Here is a 27129-nt window from a genome sequence, read left to right as displayed (position 1 = left end):
TGTTTTGGGACACTGACTGATGTTAAAATAGAAGTAATCTTAAAAGGTGATTGGCTCTTTGTTTCTGTACATAGTCACGCAAAATACATTATGTAGTTTACCCGTGAGCACTGTGCCTTGTTCCCCAGAAAGCCTCACGGAAATGAGGCCAGAGGGTCTGGCGGCCCATCCAGTGTTTTCCAGTCAGACGGTAGCTGAGCGGAGATTTGAACCAGAACTGGATATGATAACCCTGCAGATTCATGTATTCATTCATTTTCTCGTTTGTTTTTCCCCTGAATTTCTGTTCTCTCGAGTGCTGCATGTGGCCTGGAATCAGTGAGCTACTGTCAAAGCTGCAGAGGGCCGCCCCAGAGCCTCGGGTTGTGAGTCAGAGCTGGAGAACGCCTACTTTTTATATGATATTCTTATCTAGTCTACACGTAGTCCTTATTCAAATGTTAGTAGCTCTCATAATATTGTTAGAACAAGTGGGAACGTTGTTTTCTGGCCCAGGATCTAGTCTAGGATCTCATGTTGCATTTAGTTGTCGAGAATCTTTTTTTTTCAATTTGAAATATAGTTGTATTTTAGGCATATAGGAAAATGATTCAGTGATTATATATATATATATATGATTATTTCCACTATAGCTTATTATAAGGTATTGAATATAATTCTCTGGCTGTATAGTAAATCCTTGTTGTTTATCTGTTTTACTTATAGTAGTTTCTGTCTCTTAATCCCATATTCCTAATTTATCCCTGTATCCAGTGGTAAACATAAGTTTGTTTGCTGTGCCTCTGTTTCTGGTTTGTATTTAATGATTCATTCTTATTATTTTTTAGATTTCACATATAAGTGACATCGTATAATATTTTTTCTCTGACTTACTTCACTTAGTAGAGTATTCTCAAGTTCCATCCATATTGCTGCAAATAGCAGTATTTTATTCCTTTTTGTGACTGAAGGATATTCCAGTGTGTGTGTGTGTGTGTGTGTGTACACACACACATACACATCTTCTTAAACCAGTTTTCTATTGCTGGGCACTTGGGTTGCTTCCGTGTCTTGGCTTGGTAAGGCTGCTGCCATGCACGCTGGGTGTGTGTGTGTTGCAGACGTGGTGCTAGGCCATGGTGTGGAGTGGGCTGGGCTGGGGCCTGGGCACCGTGGCTGCGGAGCTTGGGCTGTGGCCTGGGACCTGGGCTGCCTCTGTGGCCGGCCTCTCCCAGGACCTGTTGGCCCAGATCCAGCTCCAAGCAGGGGTGTGAGGCGGGCAAACCAGAGCTGTAGGCTGGGGACTGAACCGCTGTGTGCTCCTCCCAGGGGCTGTCTGCCCAAGGCCCATGGTTAACATGGTTGCCTGTTTTCCCACAGCCACGCTAACCAAATGTAGCCTTAGACTTGAGTGTTTGACAGTCTGACAGATGAGAAATGGTGTTACAATGGAGTTCTAATTTACACCTCTCTTTTCTGGTGAAGTAGAACTCCTTTTAAGATGCTGAAGGGCTGCTTTCAGTTCTTTAATTTTTGTGAATTGTATATTCATGTCTTTTGCCCATTTTCTTGATGGGTGGTTGGTCTTTTCTCCTCAGTTTTAAAAAGTTCTTTATATATGAAGAACATTAACCCTTTATCTGTGATTTTATGTTGAAAAAGTTTTCTCCCAGTGTTTTCCATTGGTTTCTGACAACCACCTGTTTTGGTATTTTTTTAATATAATGGTGGAGCTCCAATAATCTCCATTATTTTTAATAAATAAGACCACAGTACGTATATTAACTCTCATAGTGATGTAAACACACCCTTTAAAGACAGAGATGCTGGATAGATGTCAAGGGCTGTGCCCTTGTCGATGTGATCTTTTTGAGGTGGTTTTGAGGAGATGGTGCAGAGGAGTCTCCTGAGAGGTGTGGTCCTTACCGCCCACCCTCGACTCGTGCACCCTGTGGCCTGGCTGTGGACCTGCTTCAGACAGAACAGTTAGCTGAGCTCCGCTCCACCCTCCCCAGGACTCAGGTGGGGGGCGACTCTGAGGCTGAGACGAGACGCGTGCATGTCAGCCTGCCCCCTTTCTGGTTTGGGTTGTGTACCTTCTGACTTTCCTGGTCAGACAGGCCTCACAGGGCAGGGGCAGCAGGGGAGGGGTGCTCTTCACGCCATCTTGGGCAATCTGAGCAGCAGTGTCTCTTTACTGCCTGGCTTTGCGGGGGCGGTGAGGCGAACTCAGGGCTCTCTGCTTCCTGAGCGCCATGACCGGCCTCTCTGAGCCTCGACTTTGAGGCCCGTTAAAGGCAGCAGATCCATGTGATCGGGACCAGTCTGAGGCAGACTGCCTGGGGTTCGGTCCTGATTTCGCCACCTCCTCATCCTGTGACACCTGGTCTCCGCTGTGTCTCGGCGCCGGCCTCCTCAGTGAGTGGCAACGTGAGAAATCTCAGGATAGTGCCCAGCAGAGTGCTAAGTGGTTGTTGACTTTTACCCTTATCAGCCCCAGAAGAGGTATTATAGGCTGTTGTGAGATCTAAGATGAGGCACAGTGCTTATCCTATGTACTCCAGACATTTTAATCCATTGAGTTTAGAAATAGAATGGCGTTTTTAAAAATCGACTTCTCAGGAAGGAAGTTTGTATTTCTGTGCTGCTTTGTGCATAGGAAATAGCATCACCCTCTACAGAACTGCTTTACGAGTTATTTCTGTCTAGAAAGGGGATGTCTTTGTTTTCTGGGCTCAGCATGTCCCAGGCTGCCTGAGCCTGGCTACGCACTCATTCTCTCAGCCAGGTTGATGCACTTCTTGACTTCTTTCACAATTTCTGCACTGTCTCCCCCGGTGGTCTCATGGATCCCTCCCTACAGCCCACCGTGGGTCAGTGCCTGCCGGTGGTAAGGTCTCTGCTGTTGAGAGCAGTTGAGTTTTTCATTCACTCAAGTGAGCGGCCGCCTGGCCTTTTACCACGTGTGCGTTTTTATCGAGGACACATGACCAAACATGACACAGGCATGGGCTTCACTCAGTCCCTGAAAACCTGCTCAGGTTATGTGTTCCGGCTGCGGCAGCAGACCAGGACACTCCCCGGCTCCTGTAGGCACAGCAGCGGAGGAGGAGGGCTGGTCACAGTCTCGGCAGACACTCAGGGTTACAGCTAGACGCCCGCTGTGTGCAGAGAGCATGGGTGGCGTCACGTGTCCTCCTTCCAGCCTCTGCTGTGGGCGCTTGTGAGCCTTGGCTTTACAGACGAGGAAACTGAAGCACAGACAGGATCACGAAGGTCACGTGGTAACTGAGGGGCAGAAGCGCAGCCCCCCAGGCTCACTGTGGCGCCCACCTGCCTGTGCCCAGCAGGGTCCCCCGTGTCCCCAGAGGCTGACGAAGGAGAGGGCTGAGGTCAGACGGGAGGCCCAGGTCACTGTGGCACCCACCTGCCTGTGCCCAGCATGGTCCTCCGTGTCCCCAGAGGCCGACGAAGGAGAGGGCTGAGGTCAGATGGGAGGCCCAGGTCACTGTGGCGCCCACCTGCCTGTGCCCAGCAGGGTCCCCCGTGTCCCCAGAGGCCAACGAAGGTGAGGGCTGAGGTCAGACGGGAGGCCCAGGTCACTGTGGCGCCCCCCAGGCTCACTGTGGCGCCCACCTGCCTGTGCCCAGCAGGGTCCCCCGTGTCCCCAGAGGCCGACAAAGGTGAGGGCTGAGGTCAGACGGGAGGCCCAGAAGAGCTCTGTCTGGCTCTCGGGGCCAGTCCAGGCCCTCTCTCCCCTGGAGGAGTGTTCTCCCCGACCCCACCCCCCTTCTCTGAAGTGTGGCTGGGCCTGCTTTGCATGCTTAGCAGAGCAGTGGGAAAAGTGCTGAGTAACCAGTGCCAGCTGGGCTTTTTGAGTTTTACAGGAGACTTAGAAGTCCTACTCCCTCAGTGACCAGGGAAAAAAGCTTTTATACAGTTACCTGACTTCTTGTGAGAGAAGCATGGAAACGGTAGGACCGGGGACTGTCCTTAGGTAACGCAAGAACCACACCTGTGTCTGAAGCGTGAGGCTTGAGGCTGGTACAGACACCAAGAAAAAACAGCTTTTCAGAATCAAGTGAAATCAACAAAAATGATTATAAGGACTACAAATGGGGAAATGAAGTATGGCCACATCCTGTGTACGATTAGATCAGATCTCTACTCCTAAAATAAGGGTAAGTCAGTAGAAAAATAAAAATAATGCCAGCAGTTGGGCCAGGTTTGCCAGGCACTGGAAGACAGCATTTCAGATACTGTAGGCTGTTTGGTTTGCACGTCAGAAAGACTGACTAGCAGAACTGGTCTTTTTTTTTCTTTTGAAAGTCGCTCAGTTGTGTCCAACTCTTTGCAACCCCATGGACTGTCCATGGAATTCTCCAGGCCAGAGTAGTGGAGTGGGTAGCCTTTCCCTTCTCCAGGGGATCTTCCCAACCGAGGTCTCCCGCATTGCAGAAGTGGTCTAGTCCTATCTCATTTTTCCCTAAGTGGTGGGAAAGATGGCCTGTCTAGTGAAAAGAGGTGGGAAAGGCGAGTTTTCTTGAAATTTAAAAAAACAGTCTGAGACTGAAGTCCTTTATTCCATAGGTCAGACACACAGGCCCTCTGTGATTGGTCTCCTGAGAGCAGTCTCTCCTGGCTGCACACCCAGCCTCGTGGCCCCTTTTCTGAGGAGGTGGTGTGAATCCCTGTGGGGCCGCCACCCTGCGTCTGCCCTCCAGCAGCTTACCTCGGGATCCTCTGTTTCAGGTCTCTGTCCTGGGATGCCCTGACCCAGCGGTGCATGAGATTGCCTATCAGTATGGGAAGAACGTGGGCATCGCTTTTCAGGTTGGTCTGCTGCTCTGGAGGGGTGCGGTCCAGCGGGCATGGCGGTGGGGATACTGGTGTGGCGGGGCTGTGACAGCCCTTTCTTCCTCTCCAGCTGATAGACGACGTCCTGGACTTCACCTCGTGTTCTGAACAGATGGGCAAACCGACTTCAGCTGACCTGAAGCTCGGGTTAGCCACTGGCCCCGTCTTATTTGCATGTCAGCAGGTAGGTTTTATGCACTTGCCTGGGACACACTTCCGGGAGGCCCTGTGAGACCGGTACCTGCCGGGCATAGCTGATGGGAAGGTTAGATGAGGTGGGAGCGTTTCTAATAGACCAGAGTTCTAGATGTGATCCCAAGTACAGGCCTGAAGCATCCAAGCCAGTCATTTTTGCCTCTGAACTCTGGTTCCTTGTCTGTAACATGGAGAAGATTATAAGCTTCCTTCCAGGGCCACTGTAAGGATGATATTCATGGAGATACTGTGTGCATTAAGTGCCGTGTGCATTTAAGGAAGCACTGCGATCATTTCTGTGTGTCTTGGGCACTGACAGGGTAGGCAGTTTCCACATCTCCATTATAGGGCTGGACTTTGTGCATCAGAGCCCGTTAAACAGGCACAGGAAGGCCCCCAGCAGGAGTAATTCTCCAGTTCTAGAAATTTAACCGGACTGTTGGCTGCTCTCAGCGAGCCTCTGCCATTGCCTCAAAAATGTCAAGAGCAGAGGGATGCACTGGGACCACAGTTTCTTCTTGGTCCAGATTGAGGGGCTGTCTATTAAGGAAGGAAGTAAAGCTTCCATCATCTTCCCCTTAATATGCATGAAAAACTGGAAGCTTCGGAGAAGCCTCAGTGACTCGCAGGGCGGACCCGTCCAGATCCTGCTCTGGCCCCCGGCCACGCTGCTTCTGGCTTGCCAAATGCTCTCTTTGAAAGAAGTAGGACATTAGCTGGTATTTGGACTTCTTTCTAATAGATTTTCATCTTCATGTTTAATTCATTATTTAGCAAAGCTAAATGTTCATCACCAGGCTGTGAAATTTAGAATTAGCTCTGTGGTCCAGAATGTTGTAACTTGTCGTCTGCTGAAGATTCTGCCTCCATTTCTCTCAGTTTACAAGGATCCCTCCTGTTTTCCATAGACCTCGGTGATTCCATTTGTGTTTGTTTTCTTATGGTCAGATTTTTAAAAATTGGATCCATTTTGATATTCTAAAAACCAGTGACCTTGCTTTCGCTCAGTTTCTGGTATAAGAAAACAGTCTTATCTTTTAGCCATACACAGGGAGATACTCAGAGAAGGCGGGTGCCTGGGGGCAGCAGGGGACGGAAGAGCGAGGCCGGGGACAGGCTCTGGGCGGCCCCTCGGGAAGCTGAGGCAGAGGTGAGAAGTGTGAGGGCTGCTAGGAGTGGCTCCTTTCTTCTGACTTGCCCAGCCAGAACTCAGAGCAATACGTTCTGACAGAAATCTGCCAGATCACCTTGTGTGCATTAAAGCGTGAGTGAGGGACTTTTTTTTTTTTTAACTCTGAGCTCAAAAAAGCAGAGGATTCACGAGCCACGTCCATGTAATCCACGCCTCTGATTAGAAAGAGGCAGCACTGGCTGCAGACCCGCGGCTCCTTCCCGGGCCCCAGTGAGGAAAACGAGGGTGAGGAGCCACAAGCTGGGCCCGGCACTCTGAGCTGCTGCCCTGGTCCCTGGGCTATCAGGATGCCTGGGGAACGCGCCTCTCCCTAAAGAAGCCTGCAGTCTGCTGAAAGTCTCAGGGGGCTGTGCCGTCAGAAGTCTCCCCAAGCCTACCTAACTGTCCTGAGCCCCTGGGACTCAGTTAACAGCGGGGTCCCACTTCAACCTTAGGATGCGGAGTGTTTGCCTCTTCTGATTGTGTTTGACCACGAATCTATTTCAGAAGAAACACATTTACTTTCCTCTCCTCGAAGGAGTATCACTAATTCTGCCTGCAGATATGGAGGGAGTGACATCGGAGGGCAGTGGAGCACTCCCACAGATGGACTTGTCAGTTGTCTACGAGATTAAGTGATGGTTTTTTAAAAAAGGAAAAGGGACAAACAAAAGCATGCAGTGTACAAAAGCACAGCTGTGTATCACGGGGACACCCCAGCATCGCGACTCACCCTCACTGGCCAGGCTTCTCCCACCTGCCCAGAAAAGGAGTTAAGGCACAGCCTTTGGAGTGAGGCCGAGCAGGATGACGCTCCAGACAGGACTTGTTTCCTGAGCAGACTGACTGTTCTGTTTTGAGGCGCACGGGCCTACTGTTAGTCAAATGTTCTTTTCAAATAAAACATCACGTCTAGGCTCTACTAGTTCACACTGTCAAAAATTAAGATTCTTGGTCAGAAATTTGTCAAGATTTGTGGGCCTAAAATTGACTTGGGATAAAACAGTTTCCATAAAATAACATGAGACTGTGCAGTATCTCCACTGAAGGCAAACGCATTGCTCTTAACCTCTGATCTCACAGCTCCTCTGTGGGTAGGTCGTATGTCCCTTCTGCAAATAAGAAAGTGATGCTCAGACTTGGCCAGAATGAAGCCTCGGGTAAATGGTACAGCAGGCTTTGCATCCTCTCAGACCAGTGTCGTGTCCCCACACGCTCAGTATTACTGCTGCTGCCTGTGGGGATCAGCGCTGGTGTCCAAAGGGCCCGTCTGAGCCCCCAGAGGCCACCTAGAGCAGGGAACTGGCTTCTCCCATGCTGGAAAGGCTCTGAAGACACTCAGGAGTCCGTGTCAAGCCTTTGCTATTTGCCCATTTAGTGGAGTAATTCCAAGATGCCTGTCATCTTTTTCCATAGGTAGGTGTGTTTTATTTGCAGATTAATTTTTGAATTTTTCCACTTAAGAACATTGAGTTTCATTGCACCAAGACAAGCAACTTTGGGAGACCACTATTCCTTTCATTTAGCATGCTGACTTGTCTTACAATTGGGAGTTTGTTGATAGAAACCCCTTCTGTTTGGAACTCACTATTTTTAAAATCTCTCAGAAGGGGTTTTTCAGTCCACTGGGAATTGAAGAAACTCTTCAAACTCTGGGGCAGTCCCGGAGATGGCAGCACGCTCCATGTGCATGTGTACACATGCTACTATCTATAAAAGACACAAACCTTAACGTTAAAGTAAACCTTTAAAGAATAGAGGTTGGATTTCAGGATCTTCAGAAACCAAATGGAAGTTGTTTTCTTCTTTGGTGAGATTATATTTGTTCCCAGATACCCTTGAAAAGCTCTCTCCTTCCTTCTTCTGCATCTCTTCCTTCTGTGATCAGTCAGCAGACCTAAATGTCAACCTGTAGTCATGCTTCCAACTGCCGACACCACCACCACCAGCCCCGCACCAGCTGCACGGGCTTCTGCTATTGTTGTAAGTGTTGCCGCCTTAGAGTCACCCCCAACTTTTGCTTGAGTAACAAGTACACCACAGTTTACCGACCACCTTTTGTCATTAGTTTACGGACAGACCTCACAGTCAAGACTCTGATTTCGGCCACAGGTGACATCCTCTTAAGATCAGAGCTCAGGCAAGAAGAACCTTCCTGTCTCAGTGCGTCTGCAGGCAGGCCGGCACTCCTCCTGCCTGGTGCATTTCTCATGTCTTCTCTCAAGTTTCTGGAACAGGAACGCCTACGGGAAGAGTTTGATATTTGCATATTAAAACTGCATATACTTCATGCTTCAAAGGAAAGATGTAGTCAACACTCAATGGAAAAAAAAATTTTTTTCCCCAAATTTTGCTTTCTCAGTGCTTTTCATAGTAAAAGGAATCAAGAGAAACCATCCCATCAGCATATTTTACTCCAGTTGTTGGTACTGCAGGAAAATGCTCATCTCCCCTAAAAAAGGCAGTTTTACCAGTTGTTGGACCAGTATCACATTAGCTTTGAGGATACACAGCCTTCTAGAAATCCAGTTGTGAAATGTGGTGTTAAGTAACTGAGACCCTACTTGGTTTGACTCTTACCACTAAAATTGACTGATGGGAGCTTTCCTATGAAACTTACATTTTTTGTTCTTAAAAGACCAGTACCTGAAACTAATCACTGGTTTTCATTTAAGAACTAAGCAGGTGCCGCTCTTTACATTTCATAAAGTTATCAGCCGCCTCTCCTTTGTCTGGACACGTACTTTGTTCTGAAAGGAACATTCTTCATTCGTCATTTGCTGCCATCTAGTTGAGATTTTTCTGTGTGACCTATTTTCCCTTCCAGGATTACTAACACCATGGTGGTTCCAGGACAAAGCTGACTTCATCCCCCAGGCGCCCTGCCAGGGGAGCACTGGCCACTGCCCTGAGCACTGCCTGGCCGGAACCACACACCTTGTAACCTCATTTCACGGACTATAAGCTGTTAGAACAGGTTTCTGATCGTGTAGCTTGGCTCCTTCCTAACATAGACGAGGTGGAGGAACTCAGCTGTGGCAGCGGCAGGCCTTGAGCTTGAGTCTAGAGGAGGAAGTGATTTGGTGTCTTGGCTTCCTGGTTCTGTTCCTGGTGACAGTACCCTTACCTGGTTGCTAAGTACTACAGGACAGATTTTTCTCCTCATTGCACCTTGGACCTGTTTTCTGTTTTCCTCTTAACTGCCATCGGCTTAAACTGGTGTTTAGAATTCACTCCAGTAACCTGACTGCCGCTTCTGTCTTGGTCTCCTCTAACTCCATGATTCTCAACCTTGGCTGCATATTAGAAATGCCCGAAGTTTTTAAAATATGACGCCGAGGCCAAACCCCAAGCCAGCTGAGTCAGAACCTTAGGGAGCAGATCCAGGCAGCTGCACCGGAAGCCTCCCCAGCTGACTGCAGGGCCGGTGGGCATCTAGCAGTGCTGCCCTGGTCCATCCATGAGCTGAGCTTTTCCTGGGAGTCCCTCTGCTCAGAGACTGGTGTCTCTCTCAAGTGAGATGCAGTTTAGGACTAAAAAGCACAAGGCTCATCCTCATCTTAGGCCAGTGATTTGATTTTCGTAGTTTGTAGGCAGGACTGGCATCCCCTGGGAATGCACTAGAAGGGCACCCTCAGGCCCCATGGCTGCTGATTCAGAAACTTCAGGGGAGAGGCCCAGTGGGCCCCCAGTGACTTGGGCAGCCGAGAGCTTGAGACCCTGAGGGAAGCCAGCAGGTGTCGGGGTGCACGCTGGCTCCTCCCCTCTCACTCAGCGTTGGACCCAGCAGAGAACACGCGGCAGAGTGAGCACTGGTCGAGGCACCTCTCAGGGCGTGGCTCGTCGCTGGGCCTGGAAGGAGGCATCCTCTTCACTCTGCTGCTGTAATTGGTACAGCTTGCTGCTCCCCCACCCCCATCATTTAAACCTTTGATCACCTTTTTTTTTAACCTGTTCTTACAAACTGAAGCTTTAACATTTGATTTCTCCCAAGAGCTCTAAGTAGGTTTTCTTTCTGGTTAGTTCCCAGAAATGAATGCTATGATAATGAGACGGTTCGGTTCACCAGGAGACGTGGACAGAGCGCTACAGTACGTATTACAGGTGAGACGATTTCAAAAGGAAGAGTGGCAACAGTAGGGGTGGCGCAGTGGAAGAGTCCTTTGGTAACCAGATTAATGTAACGAGTTTTAGACGCAAGACCAAGTTTGGTCAGGGAGTGTTCTATGTTTTCCTCCAAGAGTTTTATTATGTCTGGCCTATGTTCAGGTCTTTAATCCATTCTGAGTTTATTTTTGTGTGTGGTGTTAGGGAGTGTCCTTCCTAATTTAGTTTTACATGAGGCTGTCCAGTTTTCCCAGCACTGTTTACTGAAGAGACTGAAAATCACTGTATAGTCTCATCTCTTTTGTGAGATGAGGTGACCATAGGTGCGTGGGCTTTCCATCCTCTGCCACTGACCTGCATTTGCTTTCATGCCAGTATCATACTGTCTTGATTACTACAGCTGTAGAGTAGGTACAGTCTTAAGTCAGGAAGCCCGATTCCTCCAGCTTCATTTTCCTTAAGATAGTTTTGGTTATTGAGGGTCTTTTGTGTTTCCATACAAATTGTAAAATTTTTTGTTCCAATTTTATGAAAAACACCATTGTTGGTAATTTGATAGGGATTGCACTGAATCTGTAGCTTGTCTCGGGTAACAGAAGTCCTTCTGACAATATTCTTTCGAGGACGTGGTACGTCTCTCCCTGTGTTCATGGTGTCCTTCATTAGTATCTTCGTTTCCTGCATACAGTTCTTTTGCCTTCTTATGTAGGTTTATCCCTAGGCATTTTATCCTTTTTGTTCCAGTGGTAAATGGGACTGTTTCCTTAATTTCTCTTTCTGATCTTTCATTGTTAGTGTATAGGAATGCAAGAGATTTATATGTATTTTGTATCATGCAACTTTACTATTTTCTGGTGGCATATTGAGGATTTTCTATGTATAGTATCATCGAAAAAGTAAGAGAGTTCCAGAAAAACATCTACTTCTCCTTTATCGACTATGCCAAAGCGTTTGACTGTGTGGATCACAACAAACGGTGGAAAATTCTTAGAGATGGGAATACCAGACCACCTGACCTGTCTCCTGAGAAATCTGTATGCAGGTCAAGAAGCAACAGTTAGAACCGGACATGGAAAAAGACTGGTTCCAAATAGGGAAAGGAGTATGTCAAGGCTGTATATTGTCACCCTGCTTATTTAACTTATATTCAAAGTACATCATGAGAAATGCTGGGCTGGATGAAGCACAAGCTGGAGTCGAGACTGCCAAGAGAAATGTCAATAACCTCAGATATGCAGATGACACCACCCTTATGGCAGAAAGTGAAGAACTAAAGAGCCTCTTGATGAAACAGGAGAGTGAAAAAGTTGGCTTAAAACTCAACATTCAGAAAATTAAGATCATGGCATCTGGTCCCATCACTTCACGGCAAATAAATGGGGAAACAATGGAAACAGTGACAGACTATTTTTTTGGGCTCCAAAATCACTGCAGATGGAGACTGCAGCCATGAAATTAAAAGACGCTTGCCCCTTGAAAGAAAAGTTATGACCAACCTAGACAGCATATTAAAAAGCAGAGACATTACTTTACCAACAAAGGTCTGTCTAGTCAAAGCTATGGTTTTTCCAGTAGTCATGTATGAATGTGAGAGTTGGACTGTAAAGAAAGCTGAGTGCTGAAGAATTGATACTTTTGAACTGTGGTGTTGGAGAAGCTTCTTGAGAGTGCCTTGGACAACAAGGAGATCCAAGCAGTCCATCCTAAAAGCAGTCAGTCCTGAATCTTCACTGGAAGGACTGATGCTGAAGCTGAAACTCCAATACTTTGACCACCTCATGCGAAGACCTGACTCACTTGAAAAGACCCTGATGCTGGGAAGGATTGAAGGCAAGAGAAGGGGACAACAGAGGATGAGATAGTTAGATGGGATCACCAACTCAATGGACCATCCCCAGACACGAGTCCAAGTAAGCTCCACGAGTTGGTGATGGACGGGGAAGCCTGCTGCAGTCCATGGGGCCACAAAGAGTTGGACAAGACTGACAGAATGAACTGAACTGACTGATGTATAGTATAGTATATCATCTACAGACCATGATGGCTTTACTTTTCTATGCGAGGCAATCACTGTTGAGTAATAGCAGTGAGTGGACATCCTTGTCTTGTTCCTGATCTTGGCAGAAATGCTTTGTTTTTCGCCAAGGAGAATGTTGTTTGCTGGTGGTTTATCATAGGTGGCCTTCATGTTGAGGTAGGTTCCCTCTACGTCCACTTTCTGCAGTTTCTGTCAATTTTGTCAAAAGCTTTTTCTGCATCTATTAGAAATGATCGTATGGTTTTCATTCTTCAGTTTGTTAATATGGTGTGTGACACTGGTTGAATTGCATATACTGAAGAATCCTTGCATCCCTGGGATAAATCTTACTTGGTCATGATGTATAAACCTGTTAATGTGTTGTCAAATCCGGTTTGGTAGTACCTTGTTGAGGATTTTTGTGTCTAAAATGTGTCATATTTTGAAACACTTGGTAAAGAAAATCTGAGTCCTTTCAATCATGATGCTACAGATATCTTGTTCTGAATGACAGGGAACCATGCAGAAGAAAATAAAATCAACTATATGTCTTGATATTTCCATAAACATTTTGACATAATAGAAATAGTAAATATAATTATTTTACTAGTGTTTAGCTTTTTGAAAGAACCAACATAAAAACATGGTTACAAAATGGAATGCAAATCTCTATAGGGTAAAGATAGAGGAAAGAGAAGGAGCAGTGGTTTCCTCGTCTCAGATGAGATGAAGTCAGAAGCTGATGCTACATGACGACAACAGTGACCAGTAGAAGGACTGAAGACAAACAGTCTGGTCAAGCTGGGAGACAGTACGGCTGGGCTTAAACCCGTCTTAACAGAAAGGCAATAGATAATTAAAACCAACAGACAAAACTGGTGCCTTTGGAAGAAGAAACTTGATTTTCATTTAAGCTCTTCTATATTATAAATGTATTATGTTAAGTTGCACTTAAGAGTTTTGCACTTAAGAGTTTTACTGTATCAATTTTAGTGTATGTGTAACTTAAAAACTAATACTTAAATGAAAAATAGGGGGAAAATAGATGGCTACTTGGTATTAATGAGTTCACTGCTTGGCATGGTAATAGAATAAAAATGTGCTTCAGTCTGAGAAAGTGGGAGAGACACAGAGAACATTAGAAACAACGTCCAGCTCTTAATCAGATCTCCAGAGGATGTTTTAACTCACTGTAGCAGGACTTTAAAGAGCTGACCCCAGTGGCTGACGTGCATCTGTTCTGTTGTATTTTCTTCCGCGTCCGGTAGAGTGACGGTGTGCAGCAGACAACCTACCTCGCCCAGCGGTACTGCCACAAAGCGGTGAGCGAGATCAGTAAACTTCGACCATCCCCAGAAAGAGACGCCCTCATACAGCTTTCAGAGATGGTGCTCACAAGAGACAAATGACACCTCTTTCTGGTATTTCTGGCAGCTATTTTACCAGATTGTGCCTCAAAAATTCTGTGGAATACACTTTGCTTCATGTGCAGATAACCAAAAAAATCATTTAAAAAGATCATTTCCTTATTAATGGGACTTTTTTTTTATTGGCAAAGTTTTTCAGAAAACTTTCTAAATGTATTTAAACCATCTGAATCTGTCATTCTAGTCCTATAAACTCTAATCGAGGTATCTTGATGGTTATATGTGGTATTGTTTACACAGTTATAGTAGCCACATGTAAAGCCATTACACAAATAAATAATCAATGTTAAAATTCATATGGTTTATCTTGTTTCACCATAGGAGTAAAGATCATAAAACTGAAGTCTACATTTCAGTCCACGTTAGATTTTAACAGTATCCAAAATTTCATATAGGAGAATGGTTTATTATAAAAGACTGTACATAAAATTTAGACAACAGGTTATATACAAAATTAAGAGAACAGTCCACTTGAAAAAAATGAAGAAGGTAGCTGATCACCAGTGATACTAAAATCATGTTTAAGATTAACAAAGGCAAAATGCGTATGCAACAGTCACATTGATTTGGTAGCAATAATGGCCTTTAATTTTCAGAAATAAACATCTTGCACTAGTCTTAACATTTACTATACTGTGGTAAGTCTGAAACGCGCCCAGTAGTACATAACTAGAAATCCAAACAAATCATTGAAACACAGAAACCCACGACTGAGTGCTCTACTTCAGTGTCCTAGGCAACAGAGAATTATACACGATGAGAAAACACCCCTCGAACCCTCCCTTAAGGGGAGACACACAAAGTGCACATGTTGCATTTCAATTATGTCAAAAGACAGCACAGATCTGTTGGCCAGGTATATCCCTGTTCAATGATTAATACATGGCGCACCTTTTCCCCCCAATTACTGTACATTTAAAATCTTTTTATGTTGCAAGTGCCAGGTAATGGGTTAAACAGTGCCTATTCAAAAATCCATTGCGTTCACTTCTACCAAAAAAAAAATATGTAAAAGATAATTAGCATTTCCTATCATTGAATCAGTATATGACAGTCCACTGGAAAACCAGAGGACTTGGAGCAGTCCTTAAGAATCTCACCTACAGCATGTGCACTTTGACATATTATCTTAGCTTTGAAAAAGCTACTTTAGAAAAGGAGTTCAGTAGACTGACTTGTAAATAACCATCTGTGATTTTAAATTCTGCAAAAATCAGCCACTGCTATTGGGATAGGTTGAGATAAGGCTAAATTTTTTTCCAAGTTAATATATTGAGAAAATAGAACCATAATTCTGCAATAAATCGGTATCTTTTATTTATCATTATTTTTAAAGCAAACCAGTGAAGGAAACGACAAAAAAAACCTTTGGTTCACTTACGTATTTATGAATGGAAAAAATTTATAATGCAAATTCACTGATTAAAAAACTTAGGTACCAATTACAACATTACAGGTAACCCTTTGTTTTTGTTTTACGTGGAGAACTTAGAGACTCAGTTCATTTCAAGAGACCTAAGTACGTGTACTCCAAGTATTACACAAATTGGAAGCATCTTGGATTTTTTTTAAGTATATTTCAATACATAAATTTGTATGCATGCTTTAAACAAACTATATTTCAAGAATGAGAGAGTCTAAACAAAAAGTATGACCAGCACCAGCATTTAAGTTTTCTGATTTTTAGTATTAGTTTGACAGAGCGTTAGTAACCATGCTGCACTGAGACATGTGATGGCACGATCTGAATCACGATTTATTAAATAGACCCCACACCCCCAGAATATTTAGGCTGGTCATCAGGTTAACAATGTGTAAGTAAGTATGTAAGCATAATCTGTGACAGGCAGCCTCGTGTAGAATGCTGCTCAGCAATCCACAAACTGCCTCAGAGATTTATGCTTATAAGTAGACATTCAATTATACCAATAAAACAGCATGTTCTGAAAATATGGGCACATTTTAAAACATTTTAAGACAATTCTGTTAACCATAATAGTCCCACAGTATGACTGAGTGATAATACGAATCTACTTTAAAAGCAAAAATTTAATCAGTATAGTGCATGATTGATTCCACATAGTTTCCTGGGAACAGACCAGTCACTCGATTGCAGACTCCTTCATACCAGCCATCGTCGTTTTTCTTTATTACATAGATGATTGCACCCTCCATAAACGACAGCTCATCATCCTTGTCTTTTGTATAATCGTATATTGCCACAACTGTGGAGAAGAATTGGAAGATCATGTGAGTGCATTATATCCAAAGTTTAATTGAATTTTTAAATGTAATGCCAACAAATAGTATAGCAAACCCAAGCTTTTTATGAATACTCTTTAATTCTTAAATCTATATATCCAGGTAAGTCACGTACCCAACTGTGTGCCGAAATCACTAGCTTGATCTTCAGGCCAAACTGACAAATAACTTGAGAAGTCAAGAGTTCTACCAACCTATTTCGGAAAGGTCTCTGAATTTTAGTATTTATTACATGTTTCAATTCATTTGTTCAAATATCTACTAAGTGCCAACCATATGCAAAGCACCATTTATCAAAGTAACTATTGAGTGAAGCTGCAGAGCCAATCAGTAAACCAGGTAACAGCCCGAGCTATCTAATTTAAAAATATACATATATTGTGAAGTAAATCTCATCCTGCTCATCCCAGAAAAATACTCATATGTTCATATAATTTATGGGGCTATATCTAGATTTAAATATATATATACACCTTAGAGGTCAGCAAGAATTTTTCTTTATTTTTAAAGGAGAAATAGGTAAGTAAAGACTCACATAAGACTTAAGAGAACATTTTTGCCATTTATTGTGTTATCTGTGATTATGCTGAGTACAAAATATCCATTTCCTTGCAAACAGTGTTGTGGAGAGGAAAGACATCAAAAAATCACTAGCTTTCCAAACCACTGGTTTATTAAGTATTCCTTCTTTCTGGCTTTATAACATGATCATTCTGGAATATGCAATTTTCCAATATATGTGAAAGTATGTCATACAAAATTTTTTTCATTACCTCATGTAATCTTTTTCTTAAAAGAGGATTTTTAAGACATTTAAGATATTTTGGAATTCATTTTTTCCTTAAGAAAGGTGGCTATGCTCCATAATTATTCTGAATTAATAAATTACAATAAGGAAGAGACCCGAAGTACTGATCCACAGCATCATTTGATAAAGTAAAACAGGCGATCTTTTTTTTCCCCTTTACAAAACAGTATATGAAGTAAACTCAACAAGTACATTTTCCTCCATTATAATCCTGCAGTGAAATCACAGCGTAATCAGAGGCTCAATTAACATGCCCAGTTTCAAAACACCAAAACATACAGCATAAATAACATTAATTATTCTGGTATTTTTGGCTAAATAACCACCCAAGAAAACCAAGTGACTGCTAGAAAGAAACATTTTCTTTTGTATTCCGTCACATTTTTAGTGGTATAGATGAGTTTTAAACTGATCATGACAATGCCTGATATCCTCAAAGTCATTCAGCAAAATTAAAATAGTATTTCCTCATCTTCTTAGTTCCACTTATACTAAGAGCTGATAAAAAACACTACACCCAACTCATTGTCTCTATTTGCCAAACCCCCTCTGTAAATGAAACTTAGTCACCCCTCCCCTTGCCCAATGCATATATTCTCATGTAACAGTTCTCACTGCTGAGTATTTAACCATTAACAATGTGCGTCCATCCTAGTGTGTAGGAGCCTAGTCCACATAAAGGTCTGAACTCTCCCTTCTCTATATACTCACTGTAGGGTTCTGTGGGCCTAGACATCTAGTATTCTTATCTACATCTGTCATGAATGCATGCATGCTAAGTCACTTCAGTCGTGTCCAACTGTGTGTGACCCTATGGATGCTTTGCAGCCTGCCAGGCTCCTCTGTCCATGGGATTTCCCAGGCAAGAATACTGGAGTGGGTTGCCATGCCTCCTCCAGACCCAGGGATCAAACATGTGTCCCTTGAATTGCAGGCAGATGTGAGCCAACAGGGGAACCCCTACATCTGTCTACATGATAAAAATTTGGAGATAGCTATCTAGTCCCTCTGAAATCATCTTTTTCCTCAACTTAGAAACAATGCTTTTAACTCGTTATAGATACACTGTCTTATTAAAATATTTCAGCCTCCTGAATATCATCCTCAAAATTAAACATACTATTAGTCTAATATAAATGACTGAATCTGGCTTCTGCAACAGTCATGTCGTACTGTTGGATTAACATATTCAATTGAAATCCTATTAAACCTGGTTTTAATCATCTTGTGACTTATAAAGGTGACTATTAAAGGCTTTAAATATAACCCTACTGAATACCAACTTTCTGATTAAGACCAGGAGTCCGTAAACAATGGCCCATGACCAAATTCAAACCAAAGCCTTTCTGTCAATAGATTTTACTGGGGCACAGCCACATCCTCACTTGTGTTCCGTCTATGACTGCTTGTTTTGTTTTTCCCCCTTTGGTTGCGCTGCATGGCTTGTGGGATCTCAGTTCCCCAACCAGGGTTTGAACCCGGGCCCTCAGCCCGGAAGCGTGAAGTCCTAACCACTGGACCGCCAGGGGATTCTCAACGACTGCTTCTGCGCTACAACAGTGGGGTTGAGTAGCTGTGACAAGTCTGAATGACCAGCAAAGTTTAAGATATTTCATTTTGCAAATATATACAAATATCAAAGAATTATGTTGTACACCTGAAACTAATATGTCAATATACCTTGATTACTTAAAAAGTTTATTATTTGGTCTTTTCCAAAAAATATGGTGACTCCTGGTTTAAGACTCATTATTTCATTCAACTTGTGAAGAAATTTCTTTAATCCTGCTCTATTACCAAATACATTAACCATTATATCATTCCAAATCTGTTACGTAAATATAACTTGTCCCATTTTCATAGTTATTTAAATTTGCTCTTCCATACCAGAAAATATGGGTCAAAACACAATTCAAGACTGCTCACATTTATCACTCTCATAATAACAACAGCATATCTATTTGAAGGTACATGAGAATCTAAATATGAAGTAGAACATTCAAGACTTCCTCAGTAATATGTAGAATATTTACTGTTTAAAAATATAAAAAGAAAACAGCCTATTTACTTCAACCATGTATTTAAAACTTGGGTAGGAAAGAATGCTACAGGTATTTGCTTAAGGTGGCAATCAAATGTGATCAACTACATAGCATGCATTTTTCAGAACTCTACAAAGACATTTTTATTGGCATAGAAGTAGATGACAAAAAGCAAATAAACTCACAAAAAACAGTTTCCTTCCCACCCACTACTACTTAATAATTACAGTGAATGTCAGATAATGCAGGTGAATTTGGACATCAGAGTTACACATAATTTCAACATTCTGGTGATTATTTTCTCATTTACAAGATCAAGTAGCTGAAAACCTTAATTGAGGTTTTTTTCTCATATATCTCCCAATATATTTTAAAATATTTAGATATGAAAGTTTTCTAATTTTATTGTAACAGCTTAGAAACTTGGTTTTAAATCTTAATTACATGAACTTACTAGTAAATCATTTAACTCCTTCTCTGTGCCTTATCTGTTTATCATCTTAAAAATCGCAGTCAAGTTGGAGATTTGTCATTTGAAAAATCACAATTAACAGACTATATTTTCAATTTAAAAAATTAAAAATGTCTCTCCAGATGAAAGGATAAAGATGTGGTATATGTATTTAATATATACAGTGGAATACTACTCAGCCATAGTAAAGACAAAAATGATGCCGTTTACAGCAACATGGATGGCCCTAGAGATTACCTCACTTACTTACTACTTACTAAGGGAAGCAGTCAGAGAAAGACAGATACTTTGTGATATCACTTATATGTGAAATAAAAAAAATGATACAAAATGAATTTTAAAGAAAAATAGAAACAGACACACAAACATAGAAAAACTTAAGTTACCAAAGGGGAAGGGGGTAGGGTAGGGATAAACTCAGAGTCTAGGATTAGCAGATACAAACGACTATATATAATATAAACAGCAAGGACCTACTGTATAGCACAGGAAGCTATATTCAATATCCTGTAATAAACTATAATGGAAGAAATCTGAAAAAGAATTCAGATATATATACACACACATACACTTCGGCATATAACTGAATCACTTTGCTGTACACTAGAAACTAACACAACACTGTAAATCAACTATACTCCAATTAAAAAATAAATAGAAAATAAAGAATCCTTGCTTTATATTGGGAAATGTGTAGGAACTAAATCATCTTGGCTGAATAAGGGTGTTCAAAAGGTAGAGACATACTGGACTAGGTGTTCCTTACAGCTCTAAAATACGATCATCGCTGGTTCCTTCCTGTTACAGCAATTCAGTGATGACTGTACCTTACCTTTCTCAATATAATTCTTGGGGGCCCAAGCAGGATCCCCATCTGCGTATGGGTCGTTATACTGAACTACTGCGGCCTCCTCATCTTCATAATCCACTGGTGGCGGCGGTGGCGGAGGTGGCGAGTCATCAAACATGGGGATGTCGTCTGGCGGAGGTGGTGGTGGTGGAGTTGGACTATCGGCAACTAAAAAATTCAGATAATTAATTGAAGTCAGAAATCAGATTAGATGGAAATTCCTAAGTTAACAGAATTTAAGGAAGCTCTATCATATACAGCATGCACTATAATAATACATGCAAGATTAGAAATAAAAGCTTGGTGTGTTAAAGCTTCTACTACTTTTAAGAATAATTTTGCAATAATAAAATGAGCTAAAATTAAAGGTATTAGGAAGTACTACAAATTAATGAATGCAGAGGTTAGGAGACAATATGTCTTTTTTTTTTGCTTTTTTCTTTTAAATAAGACTACAGGAGGAAAGAAGTTCCCTTACTCCAAGGTTCAGGTCGCAACAAATGTCACTCTTTAGTTAGCCTCTCTCCTTAAATAAGCCTTATGTCGTATCTGTCATTTGGACTATGGTAAACATTATGAATGTTAGTTTAATGGTTTGATAACCATTTATTGTGCACATTCATGTCCCCGATTTTGGCTTTTAGTTACCTTTAGTTTCAAAGAAATCTCTAGTGGGTGGATATGTGTTGATTTTTATTTGTTTTATGCAAGGGGAAAAAAAAGCTGTGGTGTTAGGTATGATTCTATGTGTGCAGGTTTTCTATTATTTAAATTTTAACAAAAGAAAATTTAACAAGATTTAGAAAAATCTAAAGTTAAATAATTCTAAGCTAGCAGAAAATCTCATTAAATATTTTTTTAATGTTTGTATTCATAATCAACTTTAAAAAAAGATAATCAGCTTCTTCAATGTAGAAAGCAAGCTAAGACTTCTGTATTATTGCTTATAAAACTAAGAATGGAATGAGGGAAAGACTAGATCCTAAAGATCCAATTTCCTAAGAATATATCCTCAATAAAAGATTTTAAAAATAAAGTACTGCAGGAAGATGTTTTAAAAAAAAAAAAAAAAACAGAAAAAACTCAAATCATGCAAAACAATAAAAACGATTCACACCTCAAGTTCTAGATGGCTGTGGTATGTATATGTGTGATTTAAATAAAGGTGTAAACAGTGAAATGGAAAAAATGTCATGCTAGAATTGTTTCAATGAATTACTATGATACCAGGTAACAAATGCTCCCAATATTAACGAATTCAGAGCTGAAGCACAACTAATTCTTAAATTTCTGATCCACAAATTTCTTAAAAAAAAAAAATGAAAATATTTTGATACAAAGAATTATATAGTCTCCAGTATCTGAGAGAATTCAGAATTCGAACATACGAATAATTCCAACATACTACCTCACCTGCCAATTTCTGGGGCTATTTATATGATCAAAGAAAATGGTCATCATCTATTCTAAGATAGTGTTAAAGTTTTCAACACCCTATTTGCAGTAATGAGCTGAGAATATAACCAAAGAACCCAGATTTAAAACATATGCAAAACATATGCACATAAGAGCCCTACTGACAACCACTTTAATTCTGTGATTTCTATTTTATCCTATTTGGGGTGAGAAAGAAGACTATTAGGAAATAAGTCCTGTGTGCTGATGCTCATTCGAATGGACAGCTCTGACACAGGTGTGCAGTTTATTCTTCCGACAAATGCTAGGATCCATTTTATTTCTACCAATCCCTTCTCCATAAAGCTTGCTAATATTATTGAGATGAGAAGAAAATGCATATGAATCCATTCTGACAGTAAAGAGTCATAGCTCATATCCTTAATATGGCTTAATGAATAAATTATGTATGTTTGCCTGAATTCTTAAAGTGCATTTACTCTTGATTTATATACAACTTACTAGTCTATTTTTCATTCAACTGTCTTTATACCCAACTGCTGTTAATTTACATTGGCTTATCTTCAAATTGCATACACTGGGGCAAGCGTCTTGTCATCTAATTCTCTGTGCATAATACTCTGTCTAACACCATGTATAATTAGTTCAAAAACGCTTTCTGATGTTAATCATAAACAGATGTAAACACACTGCTTTTTTAGATGCTCATGTCTTAAACTGAAACACATTTACTAATAGGTTAACTGCTCTGTGCATTCATTATTACCACTCTGTCAAAGAAAGTGAATATTAAAGAACATATAAAATTTGTAATTCATAAAACATTTAATATACTGATACCAATTTAACAACAATCTTCCTAACATGCTTTCAAAGAAAACAGATGCCAAATAAAACGAAACGAGGCATTCTGTGGCACCAAGAGAATTACTGACTCAAGATCACAAGTTTGGGAAAAGAACTGAAACAGTACCATGGCTTCTAGAGCAAAGACCATACATGTACATTACACTGAATGTCTGTTTAAAAAAAGGATTACCAAATATCTAATCAATGAGCTTTGGACTCACTAAATGGATGTTTATTATGGCTATTTTAAAACATTTCCTAAAAATTCTCGGCTATTAGGCAGTTCAAAGGTTGAACTGGCTTTGTTTTTAAACTCTTGCAAACAATTTTTAAACTCTTGGAGCACCAAGAATCAGCAATTTACCTTTATCCACTAATTTTTTAAAAAGAAGATTCGCTTATTTTTACATGTTTAAACACATAAGAGTTTCCAACCAAATGTAAGTGATAAGGTTGGTTTAGGCTCAGAAATTTCAGCATCATGAAACTTTTATAGAAAGTCTATTAAATCACACATTTCTTAAAGATGGGGACTTTGTCTTAGACTATGTATATTCCTCCCAGAGCCTGGGACATAACACTGAGTAAACAAATATTTGACTGGACGAAGGGAGGAAACGTGGAGAATAACACAACAAGGTCAGGAGAAGCTGCAGGATGGAATTTGCCACAATGTTTTCTCCTGGAAGATGGGCTGGTCATTTGAGTTACACATCTTGTTCAAACCTTTCTGAGATTTATGTGCATGGTGATGATGCCAAATGAAGTGAATTAGTACGCGACCACCTTACCATCTTCAGCATTTTTGGCGTAATATAATTCAATAATAGCAGTATTTTCCATTTTGCCAAATAACATTCACTATTATCATGTAGTTAGGATTATGTATCTCCCAGAACGTCAAAGTAATCAGGTGGTAATTAAAAAATAAAAACTTCTATCCTAATTCATATATTCAAAAGAATTTCCTAGTCAATCTGACCTTCCTTCAAAAAGATCTAAAAAAGGTAACAAGTCTGCCTGTTCAGAAATCATCCTCATGGGCCAAAACATAAAGAGGGCTCTACATGGATCATCACTTAAATGGAGTGCATGGATGTAATTTACTTATTCTTGCAGATCCTTGTTTATCCTAATAACAAATCTTTATATAGGTTCAAAACTGTTTATGCATAAAAATTTGAACAAATCTTTATATAAGTTCAAAATTGTTTATGTATAAAAATCAAAGGCTACAAAGTTTTCTTCAAAAATGTTTTGTAACTAAAGGAGAAAATGCCAAAAAAAAAAAACCACCCAAAAACCAAAACAAAGAAAATAAAACAAACCACCTGTCCTAATAAATTTAATCTCACAGTGTAACGATGCATCTTGATGAGTTAGCTGGCAACAGAAAACTAATTCCCCTAAAAACTATTGAAAGCTAGTAGTTTCAACACAGTTTTAATTTGAGGCTTTGATTATGCTTTCCTTAAGAATCTGCAAAGATCTGATTTCATGTTTTAGAGCATGTGAATACAGAGGAAATTGCAGTTGTGACATTCATCTGAGTCAGTAACCATGCACACAGAGGAAAACTGAAGATCGTGCTCTTCAGTTTCAATAACGGATCTGCACCTATTTTCAAGGTAAGATTAGCTTCTCAACAAAAGTAAGGAAAATGATGACTCATCAGCCATGCATGCTATAAGGAGACAGCCTCTACTCTTGGACAGCTCAGGTTTTCCAAACTTACTGTTTTCCTGCACCCTGGCCACGAAGCCTGTGAGAGGTATCTGTGGAGTCAACTGAGGCATAGGGGGAGGGGGTGGAGCAATAGAAACTGGCGATGACAACACAGAATGGGGGAAGTAAAACAGATAAAGGAAAGAAAAGGAAACAAACAAAAAGCAGAAGTCAGTTACAAGGACCACAAACATAAGTATGCAAAGAACAGTTTGTAAATGAAACAAAACAAAACAAGAAACAAAACAAAAACCTGCAGAACCTTCATTTCCCACAAACAAACCTAAAGCTGAGTTGTGCTTAGCCAACTGGTAGTTTTATTAAAAAACAAATACATTTATTTTAATCCTACTGTTATAGTGTTTGGGGAAGATTTAGATTTACCATCACCTTCACTTCTATGCAATGAAAATTTTGAATTCTAAGAAAAGACTTTAACAAAACAGGTAAGAATAAAATACCAATAAAGGTTTCTAGGATACTGTTAGTTCACCTTACCTCTCTAACCCTAAGAGGTATGTCTAGCTTAAGGGTAATGCTGTAAATGAGAATTCACATAAACAAAACAAAAATGTTATGGAATAGCTGTTTATTCCATGTATAAATAAATGCATTAGTTATAGGTTTCCTTTAAAAACAGTTCTTATGTATCTATAGCATACATCTAAATTATATAATATAATCTTATTATATATAACATGCATGTATAATAAGATTAACTATAATGTATATTATATAATTACATGATAGTATAAAATCATGATTTATCATGTAAATTGCATATGATTTAATAAATTATGATTATAATTATATAACAATTGTATGATTATATAATATAATCTTATTATATACAGTAATATAATCTCATTATGTAGCTAAATATATTCTATATATCAGCTCTCTAGGAAAAAAAAAAAAAAGGTTACTATTATTTTTAAGTTGACAATTTTAAATACATCACTCTTAAATTTACTAGGGAATAAGAATGCTCCATATACCATGTTAATTGTTTACTGAATTTCAAGGGATATTTCAAGGGACCTTCTTCCTTTTGTATCACAAAATTCTGTTTACTGGCAGTCACCAAGAAATGACACTAAATCGACAGGGAAAATTTATTGGCTCCCAAAGATCATTTAATTGAAAGACTGTTTCCATTAATCCAATCTAAAAATTGTTTGGTAAGCATAAAAATCTGAAAGAGGTTCAGTGTGTACAAATAAACAACAAAGCAATGTATGTGTATTTATATCCATTGTATGGCTAAAAACAACATTGAATTCACTATGAAATTAGTCCTGCTTCGTTCTGATACTCTGTATATAGAAGTATATACATGTGTGTATATACTTGTATATACATGTGTGTATATAATGTTCCAGTATATACACATTTATATATGATAGTTTTAATAAATAAAAGATTATATACCTTTTCAATGTAAAAAAATTTTTTTTAAAACTTCCACAAACCTAAAAATTTAAAAAAACAACCCTTAGTAACTAGCCATGCTGGTTAGTACATAAAGAAAAGAAAGGTTATGCTGCAATAATACTAATCATATGCACAGAATATGCACATCAAAACACTAAAAACACTCACATGCTACCACTACAACACCAACAGTAACTCGGGTTGAAGGACAATTGATTTGACAATACATAATCGTATGTTTAAAATGTGAAGCAAATTTGCTTTACAATATCCAAAAATATGGACAATCAGTAATGACAGTGTCTTCTTTGAGGATAAGCAACCAACCCAAGCGTGTTAAAACAGAACTACACAAACAGGTATCAGGTGAAGAGTCACCAGAAGCCCTATTTGCGGAGTCAACAGTAAATGTCTAAGTGTGGAAAAGAAAAAAAAACACAAAGATGAGATCTAAAAATGCAGCATAATATGAAAAAAAAAGGTTCATGAAAGTAGTGAGACTAATGATCAGATTAACTGCGGGATTCTCAGCCACCAGCTACTTTTCTTTACCAAGAGGAGAACAGGGGAAATGTGAGGTAAAATTCTAACGGAACATTTCTCAGGAGCTTGGATGAGAATTTCAGTCTGGAAAAGGGTTCTATAATATAAATTTTGGGATTACTTGTGAATTATGATATTTCTGCTAAAGTGATTTTCAATTCTTAGAAGGCTTTTTGCTTATAACCACAATTAAGTCTTTAAAATTTAACCAAAAAAAGAGAGAATTTAGTTCTACTTTAAAACACTTGTTGAAAACATGCATCATAAATAAAAAGAATTTAAAACCCAACTTCCTGTGTAAATATGGAGTGTTCAGTATTTTTTAGGTAACATAAAATAACAAGCAGCTCCAGAAAGTAGCCAGAAAAACCACATGAGAAAGCATGTCTGAGTCTATGTCTGGTGATCACTGTTTCAAGCCAATAACAAATACTGAACAACTGGCTCATTTCAGATTTCTCCTGGTTGGATTGAGCATCCTGATATGGAAAGTGAAATTAATGACTACTCACTCTATGCCAAAGTTATTTTCTAATCTTATCAGCCTTTAAACACTGATTGCAGTTAGTGTTGAGATGTGCACTCTGAGGTGAACAGAAAGGATTTATCAAAAGAAAGTCCTCCCCACTGTTATAATTATTAGAGACAGAATAAGCAGACATCAAGAATGGTTTTTAATGGTCTGGAACTTATTTCAGTATAGGTTAAAAAGCTTAAAAGTGATAGCCAGCAATTTTGTTATATTATTGAAAAGAAAAATTGTCACAATATTTTTAATTTTACTGTTATCAAACTGTATCAAACATGCCCTTATTTTTAAATTCAGCCTAATTCATTTCAGAGTTTTGCCTCTTTAGTTCTATTTACAGTATACTCAGTGAATCGGAAGGTTTTCAAAGTGATAAGCAATTATTTTTAAAATTATATGATTCAAGGTCTAACTTCTTAAAACAAACATGAAATAACATGGTTTCA

At 40.2% G+C, this 27129-nt stretch overlaps 2 protein-coding genes across 16 annotated transcripts in view; one reads left to right on the top strand and one right to left on the bottom strand.

Moving 5' to 3' along the window:
• The window catches only part of PDSS1 (decaprenyl diphosphate synthase subunit 1), a 40209-nt gene extending 26160 nt beyond the window's left edge, over positions 1-14049 (top strand). For 2 of the 5 annotated variants that reach the window (XM_070380940.1, XM_070380942.1), the window contains exons 8-11: positions 4732-4812; positions 4907-5020; positions 10226-10306; positions 13595-14049. In XM_070380940.1, coding sequence (XP_070237041.1) covers positions 4732-4812; positions 4907-5020; positions 10226-10306; positions 13595-13735 — 417 coding nt within the window. In that variant the 3' untranslated portion in view covers positions 13736-14049. Of the gene's footprint in view, positions 1-4731; positions 4813-4906; positions 5021-10225; positions 10307-11104; positions 12504-13594 lie in introns of all 5 variants that reach the window. The other 3 variants (XR_011466437.1, XR_011466436.1, XM_070380941.1) reach the window with 3 other exon arrangements.
• An 89-nt stretch (positions 14050-14138) lies between these two features.
• The window catches only part of ABI1 (abl interactor 1), an 87864-nt gene continuing 74873 nt past the window's right edge, over positions 14139-27129 (bottom strand). For 6 of the 11 annotated variants that reach the window (XM_005906478.3, XM_005906477.3, XM_005906481.3 and 3 more), the window contains 2 exons: positions 20170-20355; positions 14139-15978 (listed from right to left, as the gene is read on the bottom strand). In XM_005906478.3, coding sequence (XP_005906540.1) covers positions 15803-15978; positions 20170-20355 — 362 coding nt within the window. In that variant the 3' untranslated portion in view covers positions 14139-15802. Of the gene's footprint in view, positions 15979-20169; positions 20356-24187; positions 24275-27129 lie in introns of all 11 variants that reach the window. The other 5 variants (XM_005906473.3, XM_005906480.3, XM_005906472.3 and 2 more) reach the window with 1 other exon arrangement.

The sequence above is a fragment of the Bos mutus genome, chromosome 13, assembly GCF_027580195.1.
Source record: "Bos mutus isolate GX-2022 chromosome 13, NWIPB_WYAK_1.1, whole genome shotgun sequence".
Classification (NCBI taxonomy): domain Eukaryota; kingdom Metazoa; phylum Chordata; class Mammalia; order Artiodactyla; family Bovidae; genus Bos; species Bos mutus.
The sequence above is the reverse complement of the archived record's forward strand: the minus strand, read 5'-3'. Positions and strand labels throughout refer to the sequence as shown.